This window comes from Embiotoca jacksoni, unplaced genomic scaffold (genome assembly GCF_022577435.1).
Source record: "Embiotoca jacksoni isolate LCO1_2020_lvr unplaced genomic scaffold, fEmbJac1.0.p SCAF_11, whole genome shotgun sequence".
NCBI classification, from domain to species: Eukaryota; Metazoa; Chordata; class Actinopteri; family Embiotocidae; genus Embiotoca; species Embiotoca jacksoni.
In genome coordinates, this window is record NW_027185241.1 from 17,460,578 (window position 1) to 17,480,377 (window position 19,800).

Consider the following 19,800-nt stretch of genomic DNA (forward strand, 5'->3'; position numbering starts at 1 on the left):
ATAGATGGTGTACAAGTAAAGAACTACTGTTCCCACAATCCTTTGCTTCAAAAGAGTACTGACCGGATGTTGATCATTTGTTGTACGGCAGTGATGTGGTGTTCAAGTTCATACGTAGCTTCCAGTTTCACAGTCGACACCTAATGACTCACCACTTTCTAACCAAACTAAAAAAAATGACAAGTCGTAACTTTTATTATACTACAAAATATAAAAAGAATAGCAACAGTGAGTTTTATCGCGGCGGTGCTGCTATGAAGCGGTTTTTAAATTTGTTTTTATTTATCCCCAATTAATGACGTAAAAACGTCTCAAAATCTTACATACAAACATACAAAGCTTTGCAACTTCCTGCTATATTTCCCAAAATATACGGCTGGTTGTGTGTGTGTGTGTGTGTGTGTGTGTGTGTGTGTGTGTGTGCGCGCATGTGTGTGCGCGTGTGTGCTCACTGAGCAACTGAAGTATCCGACGGTCCCGGAAGGCACCACGAGGTAAACGGCTGAATGTGGTTTGGGTGTTGAAAAATCCTTATAAAGCGTAAAGAAAAGAAGAGGATCGATCCTCATGAATGGATGCATCGATCTTCGGTTACCGTAAATCCAGCCGGTCTTCCTTCCTGTTTCATTGCTCGGTTTTGTAAATCGACATCACGGAAGCTGACAGCTCGTGTTGTGACAGCTGAGCTAGCTAACGTCAGCTCTTTAACATGATGCAACATTAGCTGGCGTTTCTGGGTGATTTTTACTTCGACTCGTTTTAGTGTTGTTGTTGTTGTTTTGTTTGTTTTTTTACTGAACTACTGTCTTCAGAGAGACGTTTCTTTTCGTGGCAGCTGGCTTCACGTACACTCACGTTAATGTAGGTGCAACTAGGAAAGCCTTTGAAGTGAGCCGTTGTTGTTGTTGTTGTTGTCTTGAGCTGCAGAGGTGACGTTTTATAAGACGGACTGAACCGGTTTGATTTATTATATCCATAAAACTAACTTACTTTCAAGCAGCCAGAACAGCTTGTGTTCCTCCCTTGTGTATAAGTTTATAACAAACAGCTGATGACCAGCAGCAGGTCCGGTCCCGTTCAGAAGAAGACTGCTGATGGGACAGCTGTTTTTGTTGACATTGGACTCGCAGGTTGTCCCTTGAAGTCCTTGAAGATCATGTCCTTTGCTCTCTGCAGCCTGAAGCTGTGCAGAAAGCGTAGTTTGAAGTGTGAATAAACTTAAATAAAAAGAAGAAGAAGTGAATTAAGGGAGACTAAAAACCTGGTAGGAGGTTTCTACTGGTGAACCTCTGCTGAGACACTCTTACTTTATCCATTAAATGTCATAAACCTGCAGGATAGTAGTGAGTGAGGACTTGGAAAAAAACAACAACAACAACCCTTAGGCCAAAGCTTTTTGGTGTTTTGGGTTGTTAACGTTGGTTGAGACTTTTTCAGTTTGCATTTGGACTTGATAAATATGCTGTCATGTTAACAATAACTCACTGCCTGCATGTTGTTATGAAGACTGGTCCTTAATAGATATGTGCGTCGTGCACTAGCAGCGGTACAAGGGTAGATTTGGTTGACGGGGTAGTTATGGCAACTGTAGACAGACAGCATCACTATGAATGACGTTATTACTTGGTTTGTTTGCTCAGTAGGTTTTCCAGTGTTGTTACAAGTATACTTTGAAGGCTTTACTTCCTATCAGCACACATGGCCTTTACATTTTTAAGTTTTGGCCTCTTAAAAGTTTTCTGTAAGTGTTCAAAATTCACAAGAAACATTATTTTTTTTTTTAGATGTGGATGCAATTGTATATTTTGCAAAGCTTTCATTTGTGTTTAGACAAAAATGAAGTTGCCACAGACTCTTTGCCTTTATCTTCCTTTGTTCTGGACGGGGATACGTATTGAAAAGGATCTGGTATATGTCAGGACCAAGCAGAAGTTGTACTGTGTGGTGTCTCAGACCTGCTGTGTTGCCGTTTTCACTCTTGTATGTGTTTGTTTCTGCCTAACCCACAGGTCATGCATGCAGCTGGGCTTCTAGCCTGCGTTTTGTACATCCCGAGCCCCTGAGACAATGTGCTACCAGTAGGTGGAGGCTCGTCCTCCTTCTTGCCTCCGTTTCTCCCCACCGCCCCCATCGGTCCCAGAGTTCCCTATGTTAACCCTCTTGAGCATGTTTTACTATATCTGTCTGCGGCGGCGCTCCAGGAGTGGGACTCGAGGCGAGGCTCTGACCAGTCGGCGGGCCGTGGAGTCTGGGCAACGAGCGGTGCTGCCAGTGAGTGTGGAGGTGGAGCAGTACGCCAAGGAGGTTCTGGATTTCAGCTCCCACTATGGCAGTGAGAACAGCATGTCCTACACTATGTGGAACCTGGCTGGGGTGCCCAACGTCTACCCCAGCTCAGGCGACTTCACCCAGACAGCTGTATTCAGAGCTTATGGAACATGGTGGGAACAGTGTGCCAGCGCTCCGCCACCTTTTCGTCGCACCCCTAAAGTCTTCCACAGCCGGGATTATATTGAGTTGGGCTTTGAGGAGCCTGTCTACCCTACAGCAGTGGAGGTGTTTGAGACCTATTACCCCGGAGCCATCGTTCAGATCCTGGCCTGCTCTCACAACCCTTTCTCCCAGAACCCACCCACTGATGTCAGGTAACAACTGTCCTGGAAAACCGTCCTCAGTCACTCCACACTAGATGTTGAGTTCTTTAACACTCCTAAACCACACAACATCGGCAAGGGAGCAGCACAATTTGCAAGTACATGCCAAGTGCTTTAACCCTGGTTAATTAAAATTTGCCCCGGTGACATGTCAGTACTAGAGTTGGTTGGTGTTTATTACCAAGTTATATGTCACAAATGGATGTTTATCATTTTTATTCTTAGTATAGTGATTGTTAGAGAGTGATCACACTTACAGAGCTCTCCCAGCCTTTAGCAAACTCACTATAACAAGATGACAACATAACACATTGGTCTATAGCAGGGCAATTCAAATCCAGTAGCTCCAGGGCTAACTGGGGGCTTGTGGGGCCACACAAAATATTTTGTCAGTTAATGGCTACAAATAACTATTAATCTTAATAGATATGGTAGTACATGGAATAAGCTAATCCATGTGTATTACTTTTATGGTATCAATTTCAGATAGCAAAATACAAGATCAATATAGTAAAGCAGTGTTGATGACTGTTGATGATACGATCTAAACAATTCCAAGCAGATGTAATGTAAAGATTTAAGCAGCACTCGGATGGGTAGAAATTCTTCCATTATCACACTCTACACTTGAATCTAACATCATTATCAAAAGAATACTTCATGAAACTTTTAACCAGTTGCAAAAAAATTTAGATATCTTACAGAATTTTGGGAAATGCACAATACAGTATCAGTCCTCTGTCAGCCAACTGTATGAACATCAGGAAAGAGCAGCAGTAATTCATCACTGCCTACCAATCGTACTTCATGAGTCATTGGTGGTGTTTTTTTTGTGTCAAATCAGAAATCGGAGAAGTCGTGAATGAGGCATGGTGTTGTTCAACGCTACGGCTTTTTTGAAAGAAGTCATTGTGCTTTGGATTCAGACACATTCAAAACCAGCTTAGAAACACAGAACCAGCAGCTGTAGATGCGAGACAGAGTTCAAGGTACGCTGTGCTGCTGAACTGTGAATGAGGTCAGGTGTTATCGGCCATTAAAAGAAGTTAATTTAGTTTAGTGATATACGAGTGTACAGATCCAAACGTTGTGCACAAACCTGCAGGTGGACAAGAGCTCATGGATCAGCAGTGTTATGAGCCTGTTTTCTGAAAACAAAAGTGCGATCCAAGATGCCCACTTGATGTCCCTCATAACAAACATGCTTTCTTGGCATGTTTGAAAGGGGAACCCCAGTATGTCTGTATAGCTGTATGTAGCATGAAGGATGGTGTTTTGGCTTTGTAATACAACGGTTGTGTACACTGTTGACCAGGTGGGAGGTGTTGTGGTCTGGGGAGCCCACCAAGATGCTCACACCGCAGGCACGCCAGTTTTCCCCTAAAATCAAGCATATCGGCTTCCCCACCAACCTGCTGCGTCTGGAGATCAACAGCTCTCTGCTGGACTACTACACCGAGCTGGACGCCGTCATCCTGCGCGGGGTGAAAGAGAGGCCCATGCTGGCGCTCTATAAGATGCCCATCATCGACATCAGTGACCTGAGTGACAGCGAGGAGGAGCTGTCTGACGTGGGAGGTTCTTTTAGGCAAGGAGGAGACGGCAAGCACCAGAGGACAGGCAACGGCTACTTTGACAAACTGCCATATGAGGTGATCACATACCGGACACGCTGTGTACGCTGCATCACTCAGGCCGGAGGCAAAGAGTAGCTGCACGCCATGACAAGGAAATAACATGTTTTAATATTCAGATCATGTAGGGTTAAGGTTAGGGATAGAAATATTACTGATATAAGCTAATTTATTATTAAGTTGTTCCCCCAATGATTGTTTCTCTGTGTTTTATAAGTGTGGAGGTCCAACCTGACCCATTCTACCGGCACCCACCTCGCTACCACGACTATGTTAAGGTGCAATTAGTAAAAAATGAAGCCACATCTTGTAATATCACTTTGCATGTTTGGAGGTGATACTGAGTCATCCAGGAAGTCTGCCCTCAGTCTGGTTTTACACACAAATCTGTGATCTATCAAACTCTTTGACTGACAATGTTTGTTAGATTTATGCACGAAGAACGAGGGTAAAAATATCAGGGCAGGTCACAGAATCTAATGGGGGACAGATTTCAGTGTAACACCAGTTCTCAACAATTTGGCAATGTAGTAGGATTTACGTTCAGTTGTATGCACCCAGTAGCTGTTAAACAAAACAATGGTTACTAGTTAAGGCCACAGTTTCTTATCACATCTTGCTTATCTCAATTTTTAGCAGGACCTTAGTAGCAAGAAAACTGCAACAGCAAACCATATATATCGAAGCCACTATAATGTCTGGTGGTGCCGTTTGTGTTGTCATTCGCTGCACTAAAGATCTATTTTGAATTGTCCAAACAAGGTCAGTACACCTGGTTTGTTTTGGACATAAAATGACCTCAATTTGGCTGGATTGATGTAGTCTCAGAAAGCTGTTGTAACTGGTCTGCAATGACACGGACAGGTTGGTAAAATCCCAAGGATTTTATTTACAATCCCCCGGCCCACTGATTCGGTGGCCAATCGTGATTTGTTTCATTATCTCAATGGCAAATAAAACATTATGCAATTAGCTATTTTTTTTATTTTTTTATAAGCTGTTGCTACATAGCCAACGTTAGCATTAACAGCTGTTTACTCACCAGCCTGTTGCACATTCAGCATTAAACTTACTAAGCTTCGTCTTCAGCGGTGGAGAGCAACACCAATGTTAACTCACCATTTTGTTCTGTGTTGCCGAGAGTTTCAGCTTTTGTTGCATTTTACTCTTCTCTGTTTATCTGCCTCTCATGTTGGACTGAGCGGCCTGGACACTACAGTGACTCACTATCGCCTGTGGAGGTGCGGGGTGGTATTACGGGATGGGACAGCTGATTAGTAAACCCACTTCAGGAGAAACCTGTGCTGCAACACAATACATAGACATCTTTGACATAACATCAAAGATGTTATTTTCTCGCATGTTGTGGATAATTTAAGGTAATTTCTGAATGTTTTAAACACAAACACTTGCATTTTGTACCTTTTAAAATTATCCTGTGTTTTCTTACAAAGGGTTTTGTGAGCATCCTGGAGCTTTAGCAAACATGCTGCATACATTTTCCTCTTCATAGAAAATTGCAAAGCTGATTATTTTAAGTGTTTTAAAACCCTCCATTGTTTACCAGCCTGCCGTCTTCTGCTCATCATTATTTGTGCGCGGTATGTGTGTATTTGTACACCATGTTTACCAATGTTCCCCACAAACACACGAACGCTGTGGCTTGGACGCGTTCTGACACTTTCTTGATCTTGTGTACACTCAGACACGGAGTCATTTTCATGCCATAGAGACGTATCATGTTGTCTGAGGCGAGCTTCAAAACACCGGCAATACTCTTGATATTAGTTCTCTTATCTCCTCTCCAAACCGCTGCCATTAACATCGGTCCTCACAACTGCTGTGTGTTTGTTTCAGAAACACAATATAGCTATTATCTGTCAGCTGATACCCGCTTGAACACGGTGTATTGTTAATTCACTGCGACACACACACACACACACACACACACACACACACACACACACACACACACACACACGAGCACAGTCGTTCCTTCTCTTTGAGAGGCACACGAACGCAGTGCAAAACAAGCCGGCTCACCTCGCCACTGATCCTGCTATCAGTGCTTTGTGTTCCAGATAACCACTATTTAGATGTGCTTGACAGAGGGGTCGCAATTAACATTCTCTGCTCTCCTCTGAGCTGTTTTCTGTTCTCTACCGGGTTCCACTGCTCTTTAATGTTCTGTATTATGCTCTGTTTTCTGCCACAGTATGTTCTCCTGCCAGATCTAACACGTCCTGTCTCTCTTCTTTCTGTTTGTCGCCCTCCCCCCATGTCTTACCCCTTCCTTTCTCCTCTCCTCTCACCGCCCTCCCTGTCTTCTGTCCACAGCTCATCCAGCTGATACTGAGCCACCTGACCCTGCCAGACCTCTGCCGTCTGGCCCAGAGCTGTAAGCTGCTGCACCAGCACTGCTGCGACCCGCTGCAGTACACCCAGCTGAGTCTGCAGCCCTACTGGGCCCGGCTGAGTGACGCCTCCCTGGGACACCTGCAGAGCCGCTGCACCCTCCTCCAGAGGCTCAACCTGTCCTGGACCGGCAACCGCGGAGCTCTCACCCTGACGGGCTTCAGCAGGTCAGACTATCAGCGGGCCGCAAGTGCTGTAAAACTGCAGAATAACCTTGGAAAAGTAGAAAACACACACAAGTACAAGCAGTTTGAAGGAGGAACATACCGAGACAAAGAAAATGTAAATGTTCCCCTGTAAAGAAAAGAAAAGAGCTTTTATCCTTATTGTTTGACAAAGGCACTGCTGACTGACTACAATATTGCTCGTGTGTGAGATTGATGTATTTTTGTGTTCTCTCCCCCTGTCCACTCATTTCTGTCCATCTTCCTCCCCAGTTTCATGAAGGCCTGCGGTCTCAGCCTGGTCTCCCTGGAAATGTCGTGCTGCCACTTCCTGAACGAAGGCTGTCTGGAGGTCATCTCTCAGACGTGTCCCGGTCTGCAGGAGCTCAACCTGTCCTCCTGCGATCGCCTCCACCTACAGGCCTTCACGCACATCTCCAAACTTACACGCCTCCGCAGGCTGGTGCTCTACCGCACTAAGATAGAGGTAGGCATCATAGTGATCAACAGCCGGTCAGCTGTTGCCTGGTTACTGATAGCTTGGTTGCCCTGGTTGTTTACAGTTTGCTCAGATACTTTTGGGTAACAAAATATATATCTTTATTTATTTTTTCCAATATTTGCCACCATTAAATAATAATAAGTTACAGTACGATGACGGCATTATGCAAGTTTTTCACTTAGGTGTATTTTTGGGAATATCACAGAATACTGAGAGGTTTAATCCACACATGGATGAGTCATCAAATAACATGTAAGTCCACAAATGTAACGGTAATATAGTAGAATATGATTTTCAACTTGTTTTAACAACAATATATGTGGCTGCAAAAATGTACAACTCGGGTGCTGACGTTGATCAAGCAACAAGACTTCCTCATGAAGGTTATAGCTCCGGCCTACACATCTACACGTCATGGTGCTGCGCTCTATTTGAGCACAACAGGAGAAGTCCTGAAACCTTGTACTTGCTCGTGACCCCTCTTCATAGGTTGCAGTTCAACCGCAAAGTGTGATGTCCGCTTCTTTGATCGTTTCATTATCACAGTTTGTAAAGTCTCAAAAAGGTGCATCTCTTTCACAGAGCTTTCAGCTTTATGTCACATAAAAACTGATTATAAAATTCCGAAAAATAAACCTTTTGTGTAACAGAAAGGTTTTTATTTTTTTTTTAATCATCTCATGACCCCTTAGATTTATCTCGGGCTCTCTTGGGGTGTCTGAACCGCAGCTTTAGCTCTTGGCCGCAGTTTGTTCTGTACACCCTGAAGAAAAAATAGATGTTTGTCAAAGGTTCAACTTTAATAAAACTGTCAGAAGCCCTGTCATAATGTACGACACTAATGATCTCCGCAAGCTGCTTATTTGATGGTTCATGTTTAGGCCGTGTGCAGCTAATTCTCTGTTGTTGTCTTTAAAGATGAACTGAGTCACCTCGAAGCCCAGAGGGTCTTAAAGACACGTCCTGCGCACGTTCAGGTTCAGGCGTGTCGAGCATGTAAAACCACCGTGTTGTGTTTTGGTGCTGCACGTCAGCGTTTCTCCAGTGTTTGTCATGTTTGAGAGCGCCGTCGTTGGCAATAGGCAGTGTAGAGTTTCTGCGGTGGAGCCAGGCAGCGTGCTGCAGGTTGTTTACGCCCGGACAGACAGAGCGAGCTGTGTGTCTGTTTGAGGCCCTGACGTCTCAGCTGTCATTACCCTGTCACCGCTCTAATTAAATGGCTAGCTCGCCGGAGAGAGGCGTTTATAAAGATGCCAGAGACTGAGTCGAGCACACACTTTCTCCTGCCACCGAGGTGCATGTGTTGGCAGTCGCAGCGTTGCATTCCCATATCTCCCATCGTAGCTGCAGTGCCACTGGAAAGGTGTCTGTCTCTTCACTCTGAGGGGATGTAAAAATAATCCCTTGTACAATATTAAATTCCCTTAAACACTGAAAGTGTTACCTGACTGTGCCAGGCAGCAGACAGGAAATCACTTAGAAGGAGTTCTGGATGACATGACTGGACCTGTTACTGTTATTTAAACATATATTGTTATTTTAATGTATGCCTCTTAGATTTACCCTCGGATAAGATGTCAGAGGGTTAGTTTGTTGTTGAACACGTGGCTCAATGCAGCGGGTATTTCAATGGTGCTTCCTTTTTGGATGTCCCAGTGGTCTCTAAAATATAACCACATTATCTGTATACAAAACTTGACTGGTTAGGTTAGGTTAGGTAGTTACTTTATTAATCCCCGAGGGGACATTTTTTGACTGAACAATGCTTTTTAAAAAGTAAAGGTAACTTCACCTTTCTCCTCTTCCTCCTTGTTCTCTCTGCAGCAAACGGCTATCTTGAGCATCCTGACTTTCTGCATCGAGCTGAAACACCTCAACCTGGGGAGCTGCGTGAGGGTGAGAATGAACACACACACAGAAGTCTATATAAAGCACAGCCTGTCGACACAAACCTCCACGTGGCCTCGCTGCAGAGTAGCTCGTCCAAAAGATGAAATCTTGCAGTAATTGAGACGTGAACGATGAACTTGTTGGATGGAGAAGAGACAAAGTCAGTGAAAATCAACAAAATATAAGTTAATCCTTTATTCTCCACCGTTGGCTGGAATTTTGTCTCCCGTCTTACTTCACAACAGCTGAAACATCAATGAAATACACCGAACAAACACAAACAAGAACGCAAATACCGCTGGACATTGGACTTCATACAAATTAGGAAGCTCTTCCAGCTCTTTCGTTTCCAAATAAACAGATTTACTTTATTTATTTACATGTGCTTAAAGAATAGTTGGACTTTTGTTGTGCTTCCTTGGTCGTTGTCTCCTGTTTCGTCTTGGCCAGTGATTGTGGAACCAGCAGTGGTGCACGAGGCTTCACCAGGTGGAACACATGAGCCCCGCGGGGAGGCCGGCTAATGGAAATACAACTGGCCCAAGTCCAAAATATTGTCATTTAGTTTCATGTTGTTACAGACGACCGTTATTACTTAAACACATCACGTTACATGATGTAAAAATGAGATCTTAATCATTTATATATTTTAGAGCTAAAGTTTGCCTGGGCTTAGCCACGTAGGGAGAGGTTACGTCGTGTCTGATGTAGTAGCACGATGCTGATGTTGAAGCTGGATTTGAACCCCCCATTCTTTGATTGTAGTATGTGGAATTTTAAAATGGCTACAAGGTCCAACAACTGTTAAGAAAGTCAAGTGACAACAAACTTTTAAATGCAAGAGAGCTGCAAAGCGTTGTTTCTTTGCGCCTCGCTCTGCTGACTTTGAGTGATTTTTGATGAGTTCTCTGATTCATGAATATGTGCTTTGTTGTTGTTATTGAACCTTTCTGAGGCTATTTTCATCTTTAAATCAATTAATTTAAGTTTTTGAAAAAAAATATTGGTACCTGCAGTAAGAGGTGATACTTCGGTTTGGAAATTAGGTTTGGTACATAGTGGTGCATTGTCTGAAGAGTTTGGGAAGCTCTGGGCTAGGCTGTAGCTATCAGCTGGGTGTTTTAGCTTAGCATAAAGACTAGAAGCCAGAGGAAATGTCCAAATGTATTCAAATCTGCCAACCAGTACTTCGAAAGTTCCTCCCCCTTGTATTCATTGCCTGCAGCTCAGTGACATGGAAAGCTCTGCCCCCACACTGACAGGATTGGTTGCTTCAGTATATAACACATGAAACTCCAACTGTCCTAATCTGTGTTTTTGAGGCTGTCAGACTGTCGCTGCAGTTGTGGCATTGACTGCTTATTTTGGTTATGATATGTCTTCTACTATATAAAAAAAAAAAAAACACATTCACATGACAACAAATTTTAAAATAGATTTTCACTGGAGGTGCTCTTCAACACATCGTATCGTCATGGTATCAGCACAAAAGTAAACAGAAGATGGTCCTCCTCCCACTCTGATAGGAGCATTGTTTTATTGTTGCTTGAAGCCGTGCTGGCTGTTTCCAGTCTTTCTGCTTAGCTGACTGTCTGGTGGCTGCAGACAGACGTTCTTCTCATCTAAATGTCTGTCAGAGAGTAAATGCTCTTTATTTCCCCAAAATGTTAAAATATTCATTTTATGAAGCACTGCAACAGAAACACTATGAAGCAATTATGGACAAATGTGTATATTGACATTAAAATAAAAGCATTTTTTTTAATAGTAACATGAATTAAATTATTAAATGAGCCATTTTGGTAAATGTATAGTGTGTTATGGTGATACATTGGCACCTCTGTATGTGTAGATTTTCAAAAGATATTTCTGAAAATAAACCTCACAATGACTCAGTAACTCAACCATACAATCGATTGGTATTTACATCAAATTCTGATGTAGCATGTGAGAAAAGGTTGAAAGGAAAGTCAATATTTCTGTACAGTTCCCTCTTGTGCTCTTCCTTAAAGCATAGATGTCATCAAGTTATGCAACATTTTGCAAAGGAAAATGTATAAAGACAGCAACTGTTTCTGCCAGAGCTTGAATATCCACTGCTGCTCTGAGAAATGTCTGGCCTGCTGTCTCTTCTGTGCATCAGGTGCATCTCTGGCTGTTTAGCTGTTCAATTGCATTTCTTTACTTTCATCTTTGGATGAAATGATGAAATATGGCCAACATTACCTGACACCAAAGAACACAAACAGCCTCACAAATACAAATCAGTCTCTAAAGACGATTTTGTTTTAGTTTTTTCTTATGAAGGCATTCTCTCTCTCTCTCTCTCTGTTGTCTGTCTCTCTGGAGGAAACCAGGTTCTGCGCCACGAGCGAGCCGATAGACCTAATCAGATTTGTATTATTGCGACATTTCAAAAGTTTGTTCAAAACACACAAGACGGACAGTTTGAGGAAAATGATTATCGACTGCCTCGATCATTACTTCACTCCTGCACACAGCATCAATTTCTCAGCCCTGTTTCACATCCTGAAGGCAAATTATGAAAAGTCCCAGAATCTCTGCTGCTTGATGTTGTCGCTCAACAAATCATAACCTCTGAGTCAACTGCTACATGTGAGGAGGTTGGCGTCGAGTCGGATATTTGAGGGTTCGTTCAATCGGCTCCGGAGATCCTCGTGAAGTCTCAAACCGGCCGTTGTGCGGCGGGCGCTGCGCAGGCTGAAGTGAGTAAACGCTGCCCGTCTCTCCTGCAGATCGAGGACTATGATGTTGTGGCCAGTATGCTGGCCGCTCGCTGCCGCTCGCTGCGCTCTCTGGATCTGTGGCGCTGCAGAAACCTGACAGATCGAGGGCTGGCTGAGCTCGCCTCCGGCTGCAGGTAGGCAACTAAATCAGGCTCGGTGCTGTAAAACAATCCAGGACACGAGACCTTTCACTACGTAATGGAAATATACTGCAGACATGTTTGTGGTTTGAGTGTCCCCGGTCTTCCTGAATGGTTTGTGGTTTGTTGCTCAGGATGTTGGAGGAGCTGGACCTGGGCTGGTGTCCCACGCTGCAGAGCAGCACCGGATGTTTCCAGAAACTCGCTCGCAGCCTCCCACGACTGCGCAAACTCTTCCTCACTGCCAACCGTACCGTCTGCGACTCCGACGTAGAGGAGCTGGCATCCAGCTGCCCTTCGCTGCAGCATCTGGACATACTGGGTACGTTCGGACCTCATACACATGTGGACAAAAACATTTATCATTTGTAAATGATGCATTAATGATGGTCATCATCAGTTTACTTAATTGTAAATGCTAATGTCTTTGATATAAATTTGTCATTGAGTGGAACATGAACCAGGATGACCTTAATGAACAAAACCCAGTGTGTAATACACCCTCCTGTCCACTAAGGGGAATCTTTGACATGTCTGGCATCATGTAAATGTCATGGGAACACTTATGTAAACAAAGGCAGGTCACATGACGGTGATCATGCGACAAACACCCAACCAGGTGAAAGTTGTTTACCTGAGAGGGCGTTTCAGTCCGGGAGGTGACGACGTTTTCTCAGGGAGTTTTTTATTTTTTAACCGTGTGCTTTTTTTTTTTTCCGAACTCCCAAAGAATGTTTGTTTCCCCCGAACACGTGCGTTTCCACATGGTTTTGTTTTCCTAACGCACGTCACACTGATGCGTCTCACGAGGCAAAGACGCCACATTGATACTCTTCCCTCTAGTGGACGGCCGGGTGTATTACACACTTGCATTGTAAACCGCAACAGACGACAATGTCAGAGCAACCGAGACACGCAAAAATAACGGCTTTATTTCATCACTTCTGTTTTACTCTGTACACCCGACCATCATCACGGCCATGGATGAGGAACTGCATCGTAGCAGCATGACCACAAGCGCACTCATCGTCCCCGTGTTTTGCTACATTTAGTCTCAGTCTTGTGAATAAACACTGAGAAAGGTGCATGTTGGTTTGATTGTTCCTAAATCACACCAGCTGCTGATTATTTGACCATTAAAATGTGAGATGTGTGTATTGCTGTGGTAAACAGGCACTACATTTATGATTTAGTCGAATCCTAAATTTGCATTTGAGACTTCTAAGATAAACCTCCCAAGTTAACTGTATACTGAAACCGCTTAATATTGATATGAATAAAATATTGCCCAGTAAGCAAAGTTGCAGCAGCTCATCGCAGCTGTGACAGCAGTGGCAGTGTAGCTCCAGTTGTGGAAGTTGATGGGTTTGACAGTCTACACAGTCTGCGCTGATTCGTGTCTCAGATGCTTCTGTAGTTCATTTGAATGCTGAACTGTTAATAATGTGCAGCAAGTAATAAACACCAGGCCGTTATTCATCTGCAGTCTGCGAGATGCATCAGTTGTAATTATTATAACTAAGTTACATGTTGCAGAGGATGTTTTTAAATTGCTGATTGGGATGATTTGATTTCTCTGTGTTTCTGTTATGTTTTTGTAAAGCAGCTTTCACATTGTCTCGTCAGGTACACGGTTGGTGAGTCCCGCCTCTCTGAAGAAACTCCTCCAGTCGTGTCCGAAGCTCCTCCTCCTGGACGTCTCCTTCTGCTCGCAGATAGACATGCGGGTCGTCCAAGAGCTCTCCGGCCTCTTCCCCAAAGTTGCCATCAAGAAAAGCTTCACTCAGTGACCCCAGCCTCGTCTCATTTCTCACTGCCGAGAGGTGGCGGGTGGAGCGAGGCGCTCGTCAGCAGATACTGCCCCAAAGTGATTCAGAGGCAGGTCAGAGGCTGGAGCAGATTGCAGACCTGCTTTTGCCTGTATCACGGACAAGATCTTCTTTCAGCAGTCAGTACATAAAGCACTGGGACGGGGTGAGGAGGTTTCTCGGATTAACTGACTGAACACAAATAACTACAGACTCCGAATCCCAGGGTTTAAGAGCGTGGAAGGTTGGTTTTTTTTGGGGGGGGGGGGTTATTTCGTGGGCACTTAAAATCAGGGTCGTTGCAGTAAAGCTGCTACATCCTCCCAGAATATGAAGCACCACCTACGATATTTAAATTGCCAAACAACACGCAGCAATGAAATATGCCTTGGGACTAAATGCAAGACACGAAAACAAAGCAGCATTTGTGTTAAGAAAACAAAGAGGGACACAAAAAGTGCGACACACACCTTCACTGGAAAAGTCACATGATAAAGATCAGGGCCTTGGTCAGTGCCTTGTAAGAATGTGGAAGATTATTGGGCTGCTTTAATACAATCCATGAAGGTCATACCGAAGGCATCTGGCAGCATCTGGCAGTTTGATTTAAACATGAGAAATCCTACTTGATGCTGTCGTGTTTTAAGGAGCTTTAAAGGTGAAAACAAAGGAGCTTTACTGCATGCAGTGAACTGAAGACAGCCTCATTTCAAACTTTAATTTAAGTATTACATGTTGATTTGAGTTGCTAGAAAACTGTAAAAGGACCTCGTGCTGAAAAGAAACAGACCATTAGCTGTCCGTGCACCAGGCATTCACCGACGGCATGTTTTCAACAAAAAAAACAAAAAACACGAGGATTTGTGAAAAATCTCAACGTAAAAGCAGTTTGTTGTAATTGACACACGCTCCATAAATACAGAGAAAACACACAAAGGCTTCAAATCCAAACCAACTGACTCATTTGAAATATAAAAGCACAGATAAGTTACGCAGTGCAACGGTCTAAAACCCAAAGATACAGTTGGAGATGACAGTCAACCATCGATCGATCGATCGCCAACAAATTACTGCATAACAAATCCATCTCCCATTTCTCGCTGGCTTTATATGGATCAGTTTCCAACTGCAGTAAATGTACCGCTGTTAATGTTTCACCACATTTCCGACACTTCAGATGGATGTGATGATTGTACTTTACTTCAATGGCGTAGTAGTTCTGAACTGAACGTGTGATGTAAGACCCGTGCTGAACCGAACTTCTGTAGAGAGGAAGTCATCAGATTTAACTTGCGTGTTTCCGGTCACTTTTTGTTCAAGTGTGCTCATTAATTGAAACGGTGCTTCATAAAGACCTTTTTGGTTCCACCAGAAACTTCACTGTCTTAACTGTGAAGCTAAAATCCAGGTTTTTAAGTCAGCCAGGCCGGTGATCATGGCATTAGCTTGATAATTGTGAACGCTTAGGTCACACAGGTTGTTCTTTTTGCTTGCTGTTCTTTAGGCCATTTACTTTTTCAGGAAGTCCGGGGTTGTTGGGATTTTAGGTTATCGAGTTTGAGTTTTGCCCTCAAAGCTAAGACTCTGAAAGTCAGTCTTTTCCTGTTGTTGTCCATACTGAGCTCTCGGCCTCTGCTGTTTGATCACAGCCGACTACTTCGTCAAGATCCACCCTGTAGAGGGAGTTCTGTTCATGAAGCTGGTGATGGGATGTTAAAATGATGTAAATAGTAAATGTGACCTCAGTATTTGTCCTCAAACTCAGGGGTTATACAGAATATCTCATTAGATCACTAGATATCTTTCTTTTCTTTTTTTTTTTAAAACACATGTTTTACTCCGGAAACCAGCACAACAGACATATTTAAGGAAAGTACCACCAGACGGAGTCAGCTTTGAGTTTACCTGCCTTCGACGTTCCTCTTAAACAACAACCACACGTCACGCGAAGCACTGATGGGACAGAAATTACAGCTAGTTAGGTGGTGAATGTTGCAGAAATTGTATGATTGTGACAACTATGTTGCTGACTATTTCATTTTTGTATTATATGAAGCCACAGTTTCAGTGTGGCACAAGTGCTAAAAAAAAAACAACCATTTCTTTTTTTGAGGGAAAAAAAAAACTTGAAGTTTTCTTTGAAGCACATGCTATTAGTTCATATTTGTGCCTTATACTCCTGTTTGAATGTGGTGACGTCCAAGTGCTTTAGGTTGTAGTGAAGTGCTTTGCTTTTACGCCCCTTAACCAAAGTAACACACAATAACCTGGTCATCACTCTCAACTATATTTGACCAGTTTATATGCCATATACTTCATATCAGCCATGTTAATTGATATGCAAAATAATGTTTATTTATATTTCCCTGTGTGATGAAAATGTTATTTATACTAATTATCCCTGGATGTGGAAACAATAATAATATATAGTGTTATAATGGGAAATGCCCTGGTTTTTTTTGGTTTTGTTTTTTTTGTGGTTTTCATTGTTTGTTTGTTTGTTTGTTTTGTATTTAGCCTGGCTTTAGCACCGCGATTAAAAGTACGCCTTTAGCCGAGCTTAGCATAACAAATGAAAGTACGTCTTTCGCCTCGACCAGCACAACGACTAAAATGATGTCTTAGTCTTTAGCCTCGTTTAGCACAAAGACTAACAGATTAGCATAAAGAACCATTACGTGTTGGTTTGATTACAAGACTTTGTGCACAACACTGTTAGCAACAGCTTGCCGCAGTTCACACCGCTGCAACGTTTCTCTGAAACAGTTCAATGTCGTCGTGAATCTTTGCGGTGGGTTTGCAGCGGGGGAATTTATTTCTAAAATCCTGGCTCGCTGAAGTGCTCGCAGCTTTCCTGCTTCCAGTCTTTGTGCCGAGCTCGGCTAAACGTGTGCGAGACCGGTCCTTGTGCTGGTCGCCCACAAATCGAACAAATGTAGATCTTCCGATAGTTTTATGGGTTTGGATTTAAAAAAAATAAATAAATGGTAAAATGTTACTTTAAGACTGTAATTACTTGGATATGTCTTTTGTTTTCAGCCCTGAGTTTTGCTTTGAACAGAGCGGGTGTGGTAACAGTGGGACACGCCTGCTCTTCCCTTCAGGTGACGCAAATGTTCCCGAGTAGCAGCTGAAAACCATCTTCCACCAGTGCACATCATCACGGTTGCCCGGCCCATCCTAACCCAGGCGGTACCTTCGTGTCCATTTGAATATAATTACTTCAGTACTGACTATAGCAACGCGAGGAAAACACTGGCAATGTACAGTATACTGTGTACAGCAACTATCAGCATCCATTTGTTGAGGCAGTCTATTTAAAGACGGACGACTCGACTCTCTCTCTCTCTCACGCTCACCGTTCCACCGATGCAGCAGTTTAGTTCAACACTTGTTGTCGTTCGCTCTCGTCTCGAGTGACTGTAATCAATATGGACTCTCTCTGCTCCCACTCTGGACGTGCCGTGCGCCGGCAGGATGTGTGGAAGAGACTGTGCCTCTGTCGCGATGAAACCGAGCGCTTCGCTTTCCGCTGGGTTTTAAATAAACTGAAGGCTGATGACTGACCCGGTGTGACTTCTCTCATTCTCACCGTCTTGTTCTGATCCCGTAGAGACATTAGAAGGAGTCTGCAGAACAAAGTGTCTGCGAGAGCCGTTGACTTGAGCTCGCGCTCCTTTATCCTCCAGCTTCAGTGAACAGCACACCGTCACTGCTGCAACAAATGTAAATTGTGCCACTGTCATGCTGGGGCCTCATAAGTAGAGTCGTGTAAGTGTGATTGGGAGAAAATCGACTGAATCCACAACAACCAGCGAAGCCATTAGTCAGGATGAGTGACTGGATAGTTGTTGTGGAAGGATCCTTTTTGCCTTAACCCTCTGCCATTTTACAGTCTATTAATACCACGGGGAGAAGTGACATTAGCTTGTCTTCTTAACGGCCTTTTAATGAATTGTTTATGCCTGGTTTAATGATGTATATTGTGGCACTGTAATGTGCCCTAATGACGGAGAACGAGGCGGCCCCGGCTGAAGTATTAATTTGGACTGCCTCCCCAATGATTATTCCTCAGACACTAACACCGTCACCGTCGCCGCCGCCGCCGTGCGCGTGTGTGGACGTGATTCATGGAGGCTTTCCGCTCGGCGCTACGGCTTGATTTCTCGCTGTCACGCTTCCTCTATGAGGCGGATATATCCAGGGGGGATCCACAGCAATTAGTTCAGCTTTTTATTTGTCTTTCAAGAGCTTACGGGACGCAGCTTGATGAATGTTTAGGGGGGGATATATGGATGGAAATATCGTTCCCGAGTAATAAATCCAGCGTTAAGATGTAAACTGGGGGGGAAGGGTTAGGAGGTGGCACAAGGTTTTCTTCTTTTTGTTTCTTATTTCTCTCTCTCTCTCTCTGTCTCTCTGTCTCTCTGTCTTTAAACTGCGTGCGTGTCACAGGACTTTGACGGACATGGCAGCAGTCTCCTCTCGAGTGCTGTGATCCGCCTCCTCTGAGCGCTCCTCGGGCCGGGACTCGACAGGCCTCAGACCTGCCCGGGGGAGGCCTCACCCATCATTATGTGGTTTTGTGTTCCTTCTCTAGTTTCCTGGCTTAAGACTCTAATAACGAAGACGTCCCTGACAGTCCTCACTGCTGTGTCTTGTTATTTTTTTATTGTGTTTTAAGGATACGGAGAATGTCAGCGCTCAGTTTCTTAAATCCATCCGAGTAGTAACTTCCATCGGTGGGTATTTGATGCAGTGTTTCTTCAGCCATGTCTCCATCCATAGGGATAACTGTTTTATATTTGTACATGTTGTTACACTGTGATACCTCCAGTAATTACTGGTAACAAGTCACACCCCTACAGACGATTCGTTCTTGTGTTTCTCGAAGTGAAGATTGTCTTTAAAAACCGGTTGTATCATGTCACAGCGAGTCTTTGTTTGTCTTCCTCCACAAAATTGTTTTTCTGACGTGTTTGTCCTGCTTGCAGGTTACAACCTCCGAGGGGACGTGACTTTTTCAGCTCAGGAGGTCTGGAGGAGGGGTGAGGGGGGGGGGGGGGGGGGGGCGACAGTCAATTTTGTCCGGGGACTCTTTAACAGGTTAATCTGGCCATGGATGGAGATTATTTTGTCAATGAAATGATAATCTGAAACCCTTTTTTTTTTTTTTTTTTAATTTTTTTATTTATCTATCAATTATTTGAAACCATCTTTGATCAACTTGAATTGTCCGTCAAAAGCTTCATGTTCCCTCCGCAGCCTGAAGCGGAGCGACTCGGGGCCTCCGGGCGTCTCCCAGGCTCAGCCTGGAGGAGATGGCCTTGCCGGGAGATGAGCATGTTTCACAAACAGGCCGAGCAATTATAGCCCGAATAATTATGCACTGAAGGGGAGACACGTTTCGCCCCGCTGATCAGCAAAGTTCATGTGAAGTTATAATTAAACAATAACTCGTTTACAAATGAACGCACAGCCGCATTTGTGTACTTAAGTGTGCAAAGTGTAATTAGCTGCGACGCATCTGAGTGAGACTGAGCAACAACAATGTCAAATGGTGGAATTATGTTCAGCTGGTGTGCGTGTATCACTGTTGTGTGTGTGTATGTGTGTGGGGAGGGGGGGGGTGTGGGGGGGGAGGGAGGGAGGGAGGGATGGGGGAGGGTGGTGTGTGCAAAGATAGAAAGACAGATTGAATGAGTGATTGATGCAGAGGGCTGATTCATCTTCACAGGATTCAGAGATGGACATGTTGTTTGACAGGGAAACTTTGTAAAAAAGCCATTAAATGAAGATCACTGGGGGGTAAATAACAAAAACATTCACTTTCAGAATTAATTAGA

General features: G+C 43.8%; 1 protein-coding gene across 4 annotated transcripts; it reads left to right on the top strand.

The window, feature by feature from the left end:
* The first annotated feature begins 404 nt into the window (after window positions 1-404).
* fbxl4 (F-box and leucine-rich repeat protein 4) lies at window positions 405-17,520 on the top strand. 4 transcript variants are annotated; one of them, XM_069143409.1, is made up of 9 exons: window positions 405-494; window positions 2,010-2,645; window positions 3,970-4,306; window positions 6,626-6,870; window positions 7,141-7,354; window positions 9,194-9,265; window positions 12,016-12,140; window positions 12,281-12,468; window positions 13,773-17,520. In XM_069143409.1, exons 2-9 carry the CDS (start codon window positions 2,149-2,151, stop codon window positions 13,934-13,936), a joined length of 1,842 nt encoding a protein of 613 aa, XP_068999510.1. In that variant the 5' UTR covers window positions 405-494; window positions 2,010-2,148; the 3' UTR covers window positions 13,937-17,520. The 4 variants fall into 4 exon arrangements, with proteins under 4 accessions (XP_068999510.1, XP_068999509.1, XP_068999508.1 ...); XM_069143408.1 differs by lacking the exon at window positions 405-494 and adding an exon at window positions 501-596; XM_069143407.1 differs by lacking the exon at window positions 405-494 and having other exon boundaries at window positions 501-2,645.
* Window positions 17,521-19,800: the final 2,280 nt, after the last annotated feature.

Coding starts and splice junctions, on each gene's coding strand:
- fbxl4 (XM_069143409.1), top strand. CDS start 2,149: ATGTTAACCCTCTTGAGCATGTTTTACTATATCTGTCTGCGGCGGCGC. Junction 7,355..9,193: donor TCTACCGCACTAAGATAGAG/GTAGGCATCATA, acceptor TTCTCTCTGCAG/CAAACGGCTATCTTGAGCAT. Junction 9,266..12,015: donor ACCTGGGGAGCTGCGTGAGG/GTGAGAATGAAC, acceptor TCTCTCCTGCAG/ATCGAGGACTATGATGTTGT.